Consider the following 17057-nt stretch of genomic DNA (forward strand, 5'->3'; position numbering starts at 1 on the left):
CGTGGTCGAGCAATGCTCGCATGGCAGCCGCGCGAAGTCGATACGCAGCTTTATATTAGCAGGTTGCTTTCCACAACTCGACGATGCTCTTTTTACCATCGCGCATCGGGATTGCTAAGCCACTCGCCACTGTTCATAATTTAGCCGTGTTATACAAACTTATAGCAAATATCATCATTAATAACCCAGAATAGCCACGGCCAAATTACGAACAGTGATAACTGGCTCAACAATTCCTGTTCGCGGCTGCATCTATTCTGTGTACCTAGTCGGTTATAGATATTAAAATGCGGGCTAGCTCCTGACGACGCCTGGTAGCCTACGTTTCGCAGATGACTTCTGAAGTAACACGGGACGTTATATAGTGACCTATATTTCGCTTCGTCAGATCATTCCAGCAGGATGCGTGCGGCTGTATCGTTTGTTTTCCTGCGTGTTCTCCACAGAGGGTTTTCTGTGACACCTAGATCATCCTTTGGCTGACGTAGGTCATGTTCTAGGTTAGTCATTTTATGAATAGGTCATGTTCTAGGTTAGTCATTTTATGAGTAGGTCATGTTCTAGGTTAGTCAGTTTATAAGTAGGTATGTTCTAGGTAAGTCATTTTCTTGGTAGGTCATGATCTAGGTAAGTCATTTTCAGAGTAGGTCATGTTCTAGGTATGCCATTTTCTTGGTAGGTCATGTTCTAGAAAAGTCATTTTCTGAGTAGGTCATTAAACTCACCAGCCAAATAGCAAGGTTCAAGTGGCGACTGCGCCGATTCACAAGTGACAGTGACGTTGGGGTCCTGCGGAGGCCACTCTCGGCCTTCTCGTAGCACGGTCAGCATGCGGCCTTCTTGGTACTCCCGCAACGGCGAGGCTTGACCCACGCTGCTGCCGTACACTTGTGATAGGTCCATGTATGCTGTCACTACGGAGAGCTGAACAAAAAGCTAATTAAAGTACTTAATTCGTAGAAGAAACAGAAGAAGAATGCACACACCTCTGAAGCATTAAGTTGTATGAAGGTTCCAATCCACGATACCACAGTTCAAACCTCAGATTTTGAGAGGACGTCTGTGCCAGAAGTAAGACGTGTATGGGCCGGGGATGCCAGTGCGGAAAATTAATTGATACCTACAGGACCGTAAAATTTTCGGGAATCAGCAATTTTGAATAATATCAAACAATCGAATGGATTTAGGTCGATTTGGTTTAGCTACAAGGTAAAATCACTAAATCAGTGTCTCTTGCTCAGTTAATGCTGCACAATATGATTCAGTTAAAATTGTAATGTATGTAAACTCTTTATTGCACATAAAATAAAAATAAATAACACAGAGAGGAGAACAAAGGCAAGCTTATCTCTAAGAAGGATCTCAAAGTCAAAGTCAAAGTCAAAATATCTTTATTCAATTTAGGCTATAACAAGCACTTATGAATGTCAAAAAAAAATCTACCACCGGTTCGAAAACCTCTGCTGAGAAGAATCCGGCAAGAAACTCAACGAGGTATATTTTTTTTAAACAGATTTACAATATTATTAAATGATATGTATACATCACAAGTATTTAACACAACTCTTCCAGCTAACCTAATTAAGAGAAGACAATTTATTATATTAGGGGAGGAGGAATGTCTGATAAAATTAAGGATGATCATTCGCAGACGAAATTAAATCTCAAATTATATAAGAATAATTAAAACATTGACATCTATGTACCTTACAAATATGTCGATGGATTAAAGTACCTAATTGAAATAATACATCATATTGTATCTTAGCCAGAAACACTAGAAAAAAATACTGTAAAATGTCATCTTGTATCTAAACTAAATAGACTCAGTCTCTACTTGTATCCTATGAGTTCACTCATGTACGCGCCTGACTCGTAAAACAACAGAAATCGAAAAAGCTTTGTTATAAAAAACAATACGACTATAATCGGATTTAGTTATGAATATTTGGTGTAAATAATGGAAACAAAGCTTTGAAGGCCGCATCAAAGAGCGAAGACACGAAGTCAAGCCGCGCAATATAAAGTCGAAAGTCCGGCTTTAGGGGTTAATCGGTCCGATTGTCTCCCTACAAAAGAATTATAATAGCATTTCTAATTCTTTAATTACTTGGAATCGTTTTGATTATCAAAGGGGACGGCTTATGTCCATAAAGTTTTATACATTTAAACGGATTGAGGGTAAGTAAATTGGGACAGTAAACTGTTGTTCCACGAGCTATTATCCAAGGTTTGACTTGATAAAGTCAAACGAAGGTAGACTGTTTGTTTAACAAAAAGCTATTAGAAAAGCAACACGATATTTCAGCCGCTAAACCTTAAAAAAGGTACGAGTAGGTAATCTCTGCTGAGTGATATTAGGTTAGTACTTTAAAGCGACTAAAAATTTAATGTTGCAGTTAATTGAAAATAAGCCTGGTTTTTGGTCTAAAATAAAAAGGTTTATTATTAGTGTTGCTTCTTGAAATGATTGTGTTATGGTGTCAACTAAACAGCAGCATCAATCAGCAGTGGCACCAATTGACCTAAATCCCAAACTCTTAAAGTTTGTACTACCAGACAAGGGATAAACACATAATGACGATAATGCTCATTAATGATATTGGTGGTGTTAAAATATGTATAATGCTCATTAATTATATTGGTAGTGTAAAAAATATGTATAATTTATCATTACCGGCACTGCAGGAGCAGCTGGGGGTGTGCAACCCCGATCCCTTGTGCTGGCGGTCCTCACGAAGTTCATGCACTGGGTTCCGTAGGGGGCGTGCACTGGGTCCCCAGGGGGAATCAGGATGGGTCTGCACTGGGGGTTGGTGACCGCATCTTGTACTAGTTGCCCGTTATCATTGCAACACGTTACTGGCTCCTTGTCTGCAATGAAAAAAAAAGCAGATATAAAACCATATTGGTAGGTTTAATTAAGAGAAGTTTCCCTGCTGGCCGCGCGGCCGCGTTAGGTATTCGTTTGGGATATTGCTGTCTTTATCGCTCGTAACATAAGCGCTCGCAGCCGTCCCCCCATGCCTTCCGCAACGACGTCTGTAATTTATATCGAGATAGCTGTAGGCTTTTCAAGATTTGAGCGGTTGAATTTTGGATTTCGTTGTCCTCGTATCATACGAAAAGTATAGCACAGAAATCAATGATATTTTACAATCAAGATATTCATTATATTTTCTATGCCTGTGGTTTTTTCAATTTTTGTAAAAATGCTTTATTAGTCTGTAATTCTCGTGCAAAGTTGACATCTTTATTTTGTTTACTTTTGAGTTCCTGTAATTCTGATATTACACATTTATATGAAAATCTAAACAACCACATGCATAGATAATTACGTCTAGTCCATGCTTACAAAATTTCGTCTATTTCTGTTGCCTAGTTTTCAAATGAGACCGATCATACCGTTTTACAAAAGCAGTAAAAATAACAACACAAAAAAAACTTACATCACAACATAGATGATCATTTAATTAACTTTTTACACAAATTTTCCCCACAAATGATAAGCCACAAACCTTTTCGAATGATAATACATACTCGTATTTGTATAACATTAATTAGTTTTCATAGATACCTACAGCTGTGTATTGAAATAATTTATGTAAAATACTTTAGAATAACTTGCGTCGGATGCTAAAAAAGAACTCAGTCAGTCAATTAATTTGTCCCTTAAAAGTCTACAATTACTTATACAAATAACTTCTACGTGTACAAGTACATTATTTCTCTATCTCAATACAAAGTCTCTATCTAAATACAAGATCTCTATCTAACTACAAGAATTAATATTTAGTTCTTGACATTTAATAAATTAAATTGTTGTATGATATATTTGTAATTTGAAATGAAACCGTAAACAAAATGAAAGCCGAAATACCTAAATTAACAAAAACTCAATTTCATCCAGTCAAAAGCGATGCTTAATCCCAAATCGATACAACACGCGTATTCAAACCCTCAGCTCAACACAAAAGCAAATAGCAGCACTTAAAAAGAAATATCCAATTAGTCAATGCCGAGCAAACACACATTAAACACGCACTTCTTGGATTTTGGTCCAAAGTACCTGTACATTCTCGTACATCTGTCTTATTCTCGCTGTTTGTAATGTAAAAAACTTATTTAACTTACTACCTGTACAAAGTTAAACAAGTTGTACTAGAAGGAGTCATCTGACTACAACACAGGCGTAGTCAAAAGGAAACCTAAGACATCAATTACAGTACGTACGGTATTTGACAATTCCTGAATTTGCCATATCCTATTATTACGATGCGCATCTACTAACGGAAAAATTAAATTCTGACCCAAAAATACTTAAGGGTTACGAATATATAGGCAAAAATATGCTTGACCTTAGTTTGACCTTCGTATTTTTATTTCAGGGATTCCCTTTACCTGGAAAGTAAATCCATAAATATCTAGGTTTATCTATGGTATCTGTCACGAAGGGCCGGTATTACGAAGCGCAAAATTCGAACTTCGTATCTTGCCGTCCCGCTGATGCTTATATTATTTAATACGAGAGTGAAAGGGACGGAACGACACGAACTTCGATTTTCACATTTCGTAGTAACCCCCCCAGGTCGCAGGCAGACATTAGCCATTAGCCAAAGAGTAGGTATTCACATAAAAAACAGAATGTACTCTAGCAGGTTTCTGCCTAATGAGTAATTAATTGAAAAAAAAATTAAAACATAATGTTATATAAATGAAAGACATAAGTCATTATGAGTTGAACCTTTAGAGATTAAGTCCCTACTCGCGCCTATTACAAGTACCGACGCAGAAAGATCGTTCAGTTCGTTGAAATGGATGTTTACAGAAAGATGCCGTAGCTAAACTGTTCCAAATAGAGAAAAAACAGTTAATAGTTTAGTTTATTCTTTATTCTGAAAATCGCGTTAGCTACTAAATTTACTGCAGGTATTTATTTTTATTATTACGAGTATGTCATGAGGCTTGGTAGTAAAGCTAGCCTAATTGTCAAATCCCGGACGAGCCCCCAAAAATGTGGGATCGTGCGAAGGAAAACAAACTTTTCGAAATAAATTAAGAAAAAGTTTATTAAAAATTAAACTATTGAATACGTATTTAAAAGCAAATAACAGAAAACACCACTAGCGCATAGGCTCACCCGATCAAAACTCGCACTCTCCAACTCACTCGCTTGTCCCATTCACTCCACAAAAATCATCGGTCATTCCGTCCGCTCTTGTTCATCAAACCATTCATCTGCAAATCCACCCTCATCCCACATACATAATGACAAAATTACATTCTGACTTTCAACAATGAGGGCTATCGCGAATGAATTTGCCGCTAGAGGCGCTAGTGTAGCGTGAGGTCTCCGAAATGTCAAATCTCATAGTTATTGAGTGAGCTACGCGGTTTATTTATAATTAGAATAATTTGTGAATATTTTGCATTACCTGAAATTAATTATGGCAATTATGCGTTACGGGGCAATGAATGTCTGTGTTTTGAGACAGTTTTGTCTTTCGGAAACTTTTGTCCTCCCTTTTTTTCCGAACAAAACGGGACTTAGCAACACTGTGGTTGCTGGATATTTTTATGGTACGGTTTTAAGGTGTATTAAATATGATTTTAATTTAAACTTTGTTTTAACGCCCGTAATAACCGACTCTGAAAGCCACACTTCAAAACCTCACGCAACAGTGCGCCATCTAGTGAGACAAAAAACGATAGCCCTCATTAGGTACGCCAGTTGATGTGGACCCCCCCTATTATTATTATGAAAATATAGGTACCTACCTATACCGTCACTTTTTAGTGAGGAAAAAATTGTTCGGTTGAAAATAGCAAAGTGAATTTTGTAAAATCTATGCATATCTATCTCTTTCTAAAACGGTATTATCTATGCAATAAGTATGGCGCTACTTGCGTGTGACTTCACATGCTAGTCTTTGTCTCTATAATCTTTAATCAAACCATAAATAAATATATGAAATATTTATTTATCAATTAACAACTACAATAAAACAAAACAAAAACAATATAATAAACTAAACTAAAATTACAAACTGCGTAGTATGTTATCAATTGCTATGTTAAAACTAAATGATATTCTCTATCTCTACAGTCGACTAGGAAATTCCTTTACCACCCTAAGCTTCAATGTCAAGTATACGGCGTAAAATATTGCATATTATCAAAACTCACATGTCAATGCGAGCTTTAAAAAAATCTGATTTCACAACAAAAAACTGTACCTAAAGCACTTACCTGTTCGACTATACTGACTCTACTATAAATTACATGTCACCAAAAGTAAAGCATTCCAAGTAAATTAGTGCGCCATCTTTTTATTTGCTATTTGAAGGGTCCACGGAAAGAACGTGTTTAGTCAGTCACCTTTTTAAAAATTGTGATTTGAATCTATAAACTGAGCTCGCAAAGTACTATGATTTACCATTGAATTATATAATCTGAAAACTCTTTCCGGGGACCCTTCATTTCATTTTAGATTTTCACTAGCTCTCATGATGTCAACAAAGACGTTGTTAAACGTCAAGTTCTGACCAGAAACGTTAACTATTTCAAATCTCCACGCAAAATTTCAACAGGAGTAAAATTTCGACTAAAAGGCAACGCAGTTACGACGCAGTAGAATGTAAAACTTCATACAGATTGAGTTTATTAATGACGGCTAGCTGTCCTGCTAAAAGCCTGTGTGAGTATACAGTTACTGACACCTCGTGTCATGTAAAAAACATTAAATTAGTTAAAAAAATCAAAAACCCGAATGTCTTAAAAACTAAAAAGAAGAAAATAAGTCTAGCGGTCTAGTACTCTGTTGAGTAGCTAATTTAAAGTTCAATAGTCGGGACCCATTACTAGGAATTTTTGAGCTGGTCATAATATATATGGGTTCTGACTATTGAACTTTAAGTTAGCTACTTAACAGAGTTCTAGACCACTAGACTTATTTTCTTCCTTTTATTTTTTTTATTTAATGTTTTATTTAATACTTTTTTAATATTTCTGTGAAAATGGTAGATTAAAAGTAAAAGTAGTAGTTGTAGTAGTAGTTGGTAGTTAATGGTAGTAGTAAGTAAGTGGTTTATTATAACCCATATATATTTAGAATGGGCTAATTGTTAGCTTTCATTTGGTATCCATAATTGTTACAATACTTACAATTTTTTTTTCAATCCCCGCCATATTTTTTTCGCAGACACCATATTGAAATATGTTAAACCTCATATGTTAAAATCCGTCCAGCCGTTTAGGCTGCAGCGAGGACCGAAGAAATGGACATTACATACCCACATACATACATACGCTCGAAAAACATAACCTCCCTTCGTGCAGTCGGGTAAACAACATCTTCTATGAGTTGCGTCAGCACTGTCCCTTTTTCCCGACTGCAAGAGGCCGTAAAGCGATTGAGTAAAGCATTTATTGTAATTATTTAGCTTGTTCCTATTTTTTTTTTTTGTAATTTTAGCTATTTGAAGGTAAGTATTTATAGAAGCTTCAAATGCAAAGGATAGCAATGTTTGAAACGTGATTGTTTTAGCATTGTTTGCTTGACCTTCATAAAGACAACAGACTGCGATCAGAATAGGAATGGTAATGTATAAGTATATCTTTCAATCCTACTCACATCGCTGTCTAAGCTAATAATACGGTCGTGTCCGAGTCTGACTAAAACTTAGCCGATTCTTTACTGAGCTGAGCACTAACTGTTTTGCTTTCAGTCCAAAGCTAGGATTTACACAACTTTTTTCTTCCTCTGGCGAAGAGCTTACAGCAAAAGTAAAGTTTCAAGTGAATTTTCACTCCGCGATACAAAATTGAAGCCTGACAACATCATCACAAATACAACATCAACATCAGTTCACAAATAATTCACTAAAGTTGAGGACTGCATGGCACTGACACTAAATCGCAGCTGACGTCAACCTCTGAGAATACGGTGCGTATGTATTCGCATAATTTTTGAAAGTCATAACGTAATGTTTGGCATAATTTTTGTTACGTATTTAGTATATAGGTACCTAGTTATAATTTTTTCTCCACCGAAACTGTAAAATTTTCAGAAATGTTTCAATGATCATCCTGTAGAACTCTATAGGTTAGGTCAATAGGATATCTAGGTAGAATAATTAAAGTAAAGGCTTTTGCTGAATTTAGTTTGCTTCTTTTGCAAACAAAGAACTACGACGACAAGGGAAGGAAAGATAATAAACAAACATACGAATCCACGGGGCAAAATTTGACAGTTAGTGAGTTCCTATTATCGATAATCTCAATTATCGATGCTTGTTCCATATACTAGTGATCACTCCAAGTTCTGTTTCTGTAAAATATGTTTTTATTAAAAATGAGAGAATTAAACAAAATAATAACGCAATTCTCAACTTTCTTTTTTAAAACGATTTATGAAAATGTTTTCATCATAATTGTTATTCTTCGTTTGTGTAAAGCGACAACATAATAATTTATTGTCGGTGTACCTTATTACATTAAATAAATAAATCATTAAAATATGCTTTGTGTATATTATACTGAAAACCAGCGCTGCGGCTTGCTGTAGCAATACGCAGAGTATGGCCCTTTTTACTTCTTTCGGCACAATTATCTGTTTTTTAGCTGTAATTTTATTTTATTTTTGCTGTGCCGAATTTACTTACGTAAATAAATTTATTCTTTCTTTCTTGTGTGAACTTCATACTTGTCATCAGAATAATACTCGTACTTTAAAAAAAATACACACATGCTGGGGGCGATTACTAGTAAATATATGGAACAAGCATCGATAATTGAGATATCGATATAGAAACTCACTACCTGTCATAAAACTTTGCCCCGTCGATTCCTATGTCTGATAATAAATAACAAAAATATACCTTTTTGAGATCCTCATAACGAGCCCTTTACTCGTAATTTGTTATATGACACAGTAAGGTTTGCAAAACTTTTACTTCCGAACACGTACGTATTCTACACTTTTATTAAATAGTAAATATGACAGTTTACATAAAAAAGGAAGAATAATTAAAAACATAAAAATTGAAAGATTCAAAACGTTATTTGTATTTATTAGTATTTACCCGACTGCAAGGAGTGGTATTGTTCTAGTTTTTATTTCATATTTTTTGATTAAAATAAGTTGTTATGCTTTCATATATTTCAAAGGGTACCTGCAACGGATGTTTCCTGGAATCGTTTATTATTTGCCATCGCGATTGTTCAATCTTCCGAGTTGCTTTAAGATGCTGGATTAAAAGAGATACGCGAGTAGCTTTTCTATGTAAAACACGTTGTTGGTTGACGTTTTCATTCCGTGCATAACTCTTTCCCTTGACGTCTGATTAAACAATTTTACATGGGGATGGTTGGGAAATTGAATTGAATAAACGTATTTAAAGTTTTATTCATAGATCCGACGTATATTCAACAACTAAACTCAATCTGAGATACTTAATTCAAACTCATTTTTTTGTGCAAACAATAAAATTGATTTGCCCGACCATTAATTTAGTTTTATTCCAAAATGTTATTAAAACAACTGAGTTAAAAATACTTACGTGTCTGGGTCACACCCGCAGTTAGCGACATATCATGGGTGATAATCTGTCCCCACTGTTGGGCATTGAGGTTCCAAACTGGGTCCACTAGGTTCTTGTCAGGGAAGAGAGCCAGGCTGATGGTGCGCGGGTTGGGAAGCTGCTGCCCGGTCGAGGATACTGGCCACGCGCTGATGCCTTAAAAGGTCAAGCAATAGAATAAGGGTCTCCCCACATCTATTGACGCGGAATCAGCAATAACCGATTGAAAAAGACGTCGACGCGTCGGCAGGTGTCGGCCGAGCCTTAATCTTGCCTTTTTAGCTCTATTCGTGGCCATAAATATTTTTTCTCGCGGCTTTTGACGTTTCCGCGTCAATATACCTAACATTGTATTTAAGATGTTCGAAATCGGAGAAATCATTTGCCCCTAAGATACAGGTATTTTATACCTAGTTTAGGGGACAGAATTTCTGAATACTCTATAGTAACTCTCATGTACAAACCTAATTATTGTATAGTGAACTGTAACATGCTTATGTACAAATAAATAAATTATTAAATAATAATATGTGGGGAGACCCTTTAGGAATTACTTTCTTAGTCCCATATCTATAAAACAAGGTTAAGTTTATTAGGATTTAAATTTGTGTTTAATCAGCAAAAAACAGGATTACCGGCACGTCCTCAAAATAACTTTACTGAGCCAATTGGAATAAAGACACTCATAAACAAGTAATGTCATTAGTTTGAATCCACGTTACGTTGTCACACGTTCAGTGCAACAACGTTAGGTGTTAGGTGGTTAGAAACAGTAGAGTTGGGGTGTCGTTGGATAGGTCTTTTAAAACCATTACGGGGTTGCTAAAACGATTTATCGATTTAGCGATACTTTGCAAAATATTCATCTTTAAAGTGCAAATTTTCATTAAAATCGAGCGTTCCCCTCCCCCCTCTAAAATCGATCTACAACATACGAAATCCTTAGAAAAATATTACTTATTTTTTTCGTAATGTCTACGGAACCCTATTTCGGACGTGCGTGTCTGACACGCTCTTGGCCGGTTTTATTATTTAATTTTGTTTTTATCAGCAATACGCTTGCTCAACTAATATAAATCTAAAATCGCTTGGTCGTATTTGCGGTGGTCAAGCTGGTATGATTAGAGGAAATATCTTTCTCATCTAAAAATAATCTTCAATTTAGCCGTTTACTATTTATGCACAGAGTATGTTAGAGACACTCACCGTCTGCATAGTTAAAAGGCAAAAGGCGCCCGTAGGGCCCCTGTGCCATGCCCCATGCAGGCCTTTGAATGTTGTTGCAGGAACCGTCAATGCTCCGATATCGTGCCTTCGGGCATACGGGAGGCGCGAGGCCGCATGTCAATCCAGAGAGATCCACTCCCACTCCTAATGGCGGTGGAGGGTTGCTGAAACTACACACGAACGATATTAAAATTTATATTCCTGACGACGCAAGCTGTCAGTCGGCAAAGAGCTCGCTTTTCCAATGTTTGAAATACCAACTGTATGTAGGTATAGGTATTAAACGTAAAAGTCAAGTAAATGTGGGTTACCAAAGCACCTACTATATAACGTTAACCTTATATAACTTGCCTGATTTACAATAAAAGCCTGTTTCACCACTTATGGATAGGTAAATTTTATGTCATAGATAATAATGATGGCGGCCCTTTTTGCTTTGTCCAAATAAACAGAGACGCTGCATCACGTACGATTGCAGTCGCATAAAATTTACCGTCATTAGGTAAATTAAGCATCTTAATTGTAAGACTTTAGATACCTAAATACCTAGATTATTATTATAATGCTTAATTAAATTAAAATATTTGTGGACTAATTCGTATTCTATTTAAGTTTATGAGAGTATTTAAGGCAGCTTGCAGATAAAATCCTCTATATGCTATTGCTTTGATATTGATATGTACCTACACTGTGTGTGTTGAATGTTCACTCATAATAATTTCTGTCTCGTTGGGTACTTGAGCAAAGTGTTTCGTTATAAAACGTACGTCAGCATCATGCAATATGCATTGTGGTCAATGCATAAAAGTTTATTTACAAGACCAAACCACAAGCGTAACCGAAAAGCGCAAAGTTTTTCATTTACCTTCCAAATTGTACCGAATTACCAAAGGGTTGAATTGTTGTTGTAAAAAATTAAACTTCCAAACAAGCACCAAGTTTTACCTTTGTCCAAATGCCAAGAAAATAACAGTACTCAAATACAAAATCTTTTTCTATCTCCCCGCATTATTCGTTGAGTAAAAACACGAAATTTTGCCGATTCGAGTATCTCGGGGGAACTCGGTAGAATAAGTTATTGCACGTTGAATATTTTGAATAAGCAGTTGAATTATTTATGGCGAGTCTCGATCGAGTTTAGTATAATATACAAGCCATTAATAACAAAACATAGAAAAAATTGAATAACCTTGTTGCAGGAATGCTGGCCTGAGCTCTCGACGCCGGTGGGCTGTTGGCAGAATGGGTTTAATGACAGAAGCACGTGCAACACATAATGTGCATGTTGGATAAGGTGCAATATTATTTGGTACATTATCGGTTGCGGACACAATTGATAATTTGAGAGTTACTCAATAGTTGTATTAAGTTCGCGCAATTCAAAAGCAATATAATTCTGTTACTTTCGTTTTGTGTAGATTCCACATCAGCCATCGGAGTAACTAAACTTCATTTACATTTCTCTACATTGATTCTTAATATTCAAAAATATTCAATCTTAAATATTGAATCATCGATTTATAACGGACTAACCGTAGACTTAACAAGCAAATCCCACAGGACCTAGAAGACAATTTCCGTTTTAATAACTTTTATTTTTCCATAACCTGTTCATTTGGCACCAAATAAATCCTTGAATGAATGAATAAGATGAGAATTGTGGAAAAAGTTGACGAGGACAACTAACTATTTTGAAGGTAAACTACCTTTTGAGTATGTTTTTTTTTAACTTATTTAGACCGAATTTTAAAATTTTGGTTATCACTTATATAGCATCTACAGTAAGTAAAATAAAACAACAATTGTGTCCGCATACAATACATACTCGTATTAGTTAAAAATAAGACCATTTCGAAGCTTATTGGTCCTTCGCAATGCTTCATCCGGATAAGTACATTTTTGGTCAGCAAAAATTAAGTGCATCATCTTTGGTTATTTATAACACACTCCCTTAACATTTTAAAATAGTATATTCAGCATATTGTCTTTTTGATATATTGCTTGTTTTATAAGGAGTCTTATGTGTTGTGTAGTACCAGTAGAAATCTTCAAACCATCCGTAAAGGTAAAGTTGTCGGCTCATTGAACTAAACTTGTTTACATTGTGGTAGCCACCCTGTTAGCATGTTAGTTTATTCGGTAGTTTAGTCGCTGGCTAGATTGTAAACAAACTGAGTGGTTCAATTTACCGTCGTAATAATAGGTAAAAATGCACATAAATATTTAAAGTAAGGTACTAAGGTCGTATTTTACTGATTTGCAAAAACTTGTCATTTCGTCCATGTTACGGTATTCGTGGTCGAAGTACAAGTAAAATTGAATTATTAAAAAACAAATTATACTTAAATAAATTCTAAGTCCTGTTGCTTTGATAGTAATGAATATACTCGCAGTGCTATTGACACTTTATGTTATAACTGATGTTAGAAATACTTCCACAGACTAAAGTCACTTTCTCACCCAAATCCGTTTACAGGTAACCTGGCGGGTAATGGTGAATATTGGAAAATCCTGTCCAGGCTATCAACTAGCGGATTCTGGTTTTTCTGTAGGTAGTAAACTTGGCCATCTCCTGTTGGCAGCTCATGGTAGTTTTGACTGTGAGCAGCCGCGCATAGCGCCATGACGATCGCGAAAGATCTCGCCATTTTTCCTGAAACAAAAAATAACTAAGTAAGCAAAAAAAAAGAAAAGAAAACCCAAAGTTTGCGGCGCCCATTATAGCGCTACCGCCTTTTCCGAAGTTGAATAATTTTAAGGGTTCTTTTTGAAACCCGATGCGCATTTTAAAGGCTCCGGTTTGAAACTTCTATTTGGATTTTTCCGCAACAATTCACTTATCAATTTCATGGATGTTGCACAAAAGGTCAGTATCATAAAGTCGTCAGTATCATAAAGTAAAAAAAAAGGTTGATGGATTTTTTACTTAATTTTCTATTTATAGTATATTTCCATTGGATTTTATCGAAGGAAAAAATATTATGCGTAATTGGACACTAAATAAGAACTACTCCGTTTTGAATTAACGTTGTTTATTATATAAAAAAAAATACTTTAACAAAAATAACTTTGTGGTTTACAAATGTAATTAAACAGTCAAAATCAACAAACGTTTATATTTAGTACGCTAAAACATAGCCCAATAAGACCAAATTAACTCAACAAATCTTAAAAAACTAGTTTTTTCAGTCTCAAAATTCAAGGTAAAGTTTAGTAAAAAGTTGGTACAATCACTATTTATTTTCGAAAAAGTACCTTATCGTCGGTGGTAAAATATTTAGTGATATAATGTGATATCATTTGAAAACGACTAATAACTTACGATTAATTTTAAGTCTTAGAGGCCGTTTCACCATCCATTGATTAGCGTTAACTGGCTGTTAGGTGTGATGCCGTCTCTATTCGCTTTGTTCGAATAGACAGACGGCATCACATTTAACCGTCGGTTAACACTAATCAATGGATGGTGAAACAGCCCCTTAATTTAAGAACACTGTAGTATTAAAACTCTTACCAAAAATCTATAATTTTGTCTCAACAAACACTAAATGATTAACGTATTTGAAAAGGTACCTTATGTAAAATGGGCGTAAAATGTTTAGTAAAATAGTGAAGAATTAAGAATAAGATATAAAAAAATGCTTTTGATTTGTAGTTGTAACTATTAATCGATATTATTATTATTATTATAAATAAACCTCTAAAGACCAGCAGGTGGTAGGACCTTGTGCAAGGTCCGCCCGTATTGCTACCACCATCTTGCTCGCTAATCCTGCCGTGAAATAGCAGTGCTTGCATTGTTGTTTTCGGCGTGGAGAGTAAGACAGCAAGTGAAATTACTGGCACTTGAGGTATCCCATCTTAGGCCTCTAGGTTGGCAACGCATCTGCAATCCCCCTGGTGTTGCAGGTGTCTAGGGGCGGTGGTAATCTCTTACCATCAGGTGACCCACTTGCCCGTTTGCCATCCAGTCGAATAAAAAATAAAAAATAAAAGACACAAATTGGCGTAAATCGTCAATAAGGGGCTTATCACACTAGCGATCGCCTCGCTTTCAACTCGCCCGCAAATCGCTAGTGTGTTAAGGCCCTAACTGGCTACCGCCTAATGGTGGCCAGTTATTGATGATTTACCTTACTCTAGTTAAACGCATTTTATGATGATTCTGATTGACGTTTTTTACGCGCCGACAAGCACCGCACTGGGCCTGCGTGGGAACTACTGCCCAAGCTCTCTCATTCTGAGAGGAAGCCTGCACCCAGCAGTGGGACGTATATAAGCTGGGATGATGATGATGATGATGAAGCGCCGACAAAGTATCGACGTCCGACACGTCTTCCAAACCGATACCGAGCCCACAGTAAGCATTCAAGAGTGGCACCGACAATAAGGTACCGTAAAACTACACAACTATAGTATAGGGCCCCAACTTTAGTCCAGTGAACTTGTCAAACAACATCGTAGCTGCATCGACTAGTAGCGACGTCTAGTTTATTATTTATTACTATTATCATTCACTGACGTATGTAGGAACTAGTTTCTTGCGTATCCAATAGATGGCCAACGGATTCAAGTCAGTTGGTTGCTTGCTGGAAGAACCGGTATAAACGTGTCGTTTGAGCTCCGCAAACTTTTATTCCCAGATAGTGGTTGAAGCGACGATATAAACTCTGTGTTGGATTCAAATGGAAGGTAATGTTTCTTGGATGTAATTAATATATAGTTTATTGTAAAAATTGCAAGATTAAAAAAAAGTGTAGGTTTTTTTTGTAATCTCGCCCTTGGGTTCCAACTATAGTACTAACGGATTTTTGGACCATAATTAAGTCAACTTATTTTATTCCAGAAAATGACGTCACAAGATAAAATGATGAGAAGCAAAATAGGTGGGCGAGCGTATAAGGGCTACAGCGATCGCCAAATGGAACTTTGTCTCATGGATATCAAAAAAAAACACTAACACATCGTGAAGCTGCTAATAGTTATTTGTGTCACAAGGGAGCAAAATGGTGTATTTACGGCGAGGGCGTAAATTTAATCCAGAATGTAGTCAAGGATTCTAAAGTAGAATCCTAAGCGTAACGAGGGATTCAAGTGTTAGCGCCCAAGATGAAAATAATTTTGCTCCCGAGTGGCTCATACAACTTTTCACATCGAGCATTAATAAACTTGAAAAAAAAAATCTAAATATTATTAAAGAACAACCAGCATAAGAAAATGGCGTGGCTTTACAATTGTAAACTTCAAAAAATGGCATTTGCAATAAAACACTTAGAAAAGCCTTGAACAGAAAAGTTGCACTTTGCTCCCTCTCGCCAGGGAGGAAAAGTTACTATTCTGAAGGAGAGGTGTGAAAAAAAAAAACCTAGGAGCTCTGCATATTCTATCGAATGAATGAGATTGTTTTTCCCGATCGAAACGCCATTGAAATTAGGCACACACAAAGCGTGCATTGTTTCATGTACCCGAAACTCGAATCTAAATGGGGCAAGCCAAAAAAGTAAAACTCATTTTCTAGTTACATATGTTATAAGTATGTAGTTGATTTTTATAAAAGATTTAATTGTAATTTAATTACTTACATTTGTTACTTCTTGTTGAAGATAAAATTAACAATTTAAAAGCATTTATTAAAGATTAAAAAGATCTCAAAAACTGTAATTTCTTAAATACATAATTTTGCTAATAAATAATACTTTGATCTCACTTTTTGTGTTTATTTTTATAGTACAAATTTGGAGGTATTAAAATAAATCACCCAACTATAGTCAAAGATGCCATAACAGGCGATTTCAATAGGATTTATAATCTGGCCTATTGTTGTCAAAATACTATGCAACAATAGTCCAAAAATAATTTAAAAAAAATATATATATTAACTCAATACTTTAACTTGTGACTAAACTTTATTATCTTAATACATTTTCCTTTATCTAAAGACATAACTAAGACTTAAATATGTCAATCCATTCGTTAGAGGCAAAAGCACAAAGTTGAAACCTTACGATTCGGTACCATAGTTGTGTAGTTTTACGGTACCTTTCTTACTAAACTTTAAGGGATGTTTTAACTCATAAATAATCGATTTAAAAACTTGTGTCTCTGTCAAATTAAAATTTAGACCCTGCTTATTAATATAGAGTAAAAAAAGAAAAAATGATTTTTTTCGACATTTTACTTTAAACGCGATTATCTCGGAAACTAGAACCGACAACAAGGTACCTTTTCCCAGATAACGCCACAAATAAT

The 17057-nt window shown here is 35.6% G+C and overlaps 1 protein-coding gene across 3 annotated transcripts in view; it reads right to left on the bottom strand.

Moving 5' to 3' along the window:
- Positions 1-17057, bottom strand: part of Pxd (Peroxidase) — a 141826-nt gene that overhangs the window by 44968 nt on the left and 79801 nt on the right. For 2 of the 3 annotated variants that reach the window (XM_074096232.1, XM_074096233.1), the window contains exons 2-7: positions 13269-13461; positions 11998-12039; positions 10788-10978; positions 9561-9737; positions 2678-2874; positions 726-924 (exon numbers count right to left, since the gene is read on the bottom strand). In XM_074096232.1, the coding sequence (XP_073952333.1) occupies positions 726-924; positions 2678-2874; positions 9561-9737; positions 10788-10978; positions 11998-12039; positions 13269-13456 (994 nt within the window). In that variant the 5' untranslated portion in view covers positions 13457-13461. The remainder of the gene's footprint in view (positions 1-725; positions 925-2677; positions 2875-9560; positions 9738-10787; positions 10979-11997; positions 12040-13268; positions 13462-17057) is intronic. The other variant, XM_074096234.1, reaches the window with a different exon arrangement.

Source organism: Choristoneura fumiferana, chromosome 13 (genome assembly GCF_025370935.1).
Source record: "Choristoneura fumiferana chromosome 13, NRCan_CFum_1, whole genome shotgun sequence".
NCBI lineage: Eukaryota > Metazoa > Arthropoda > Insecta > Lepidoptera > Tortricidae > Choristoneura > Choristoneura fumiferana.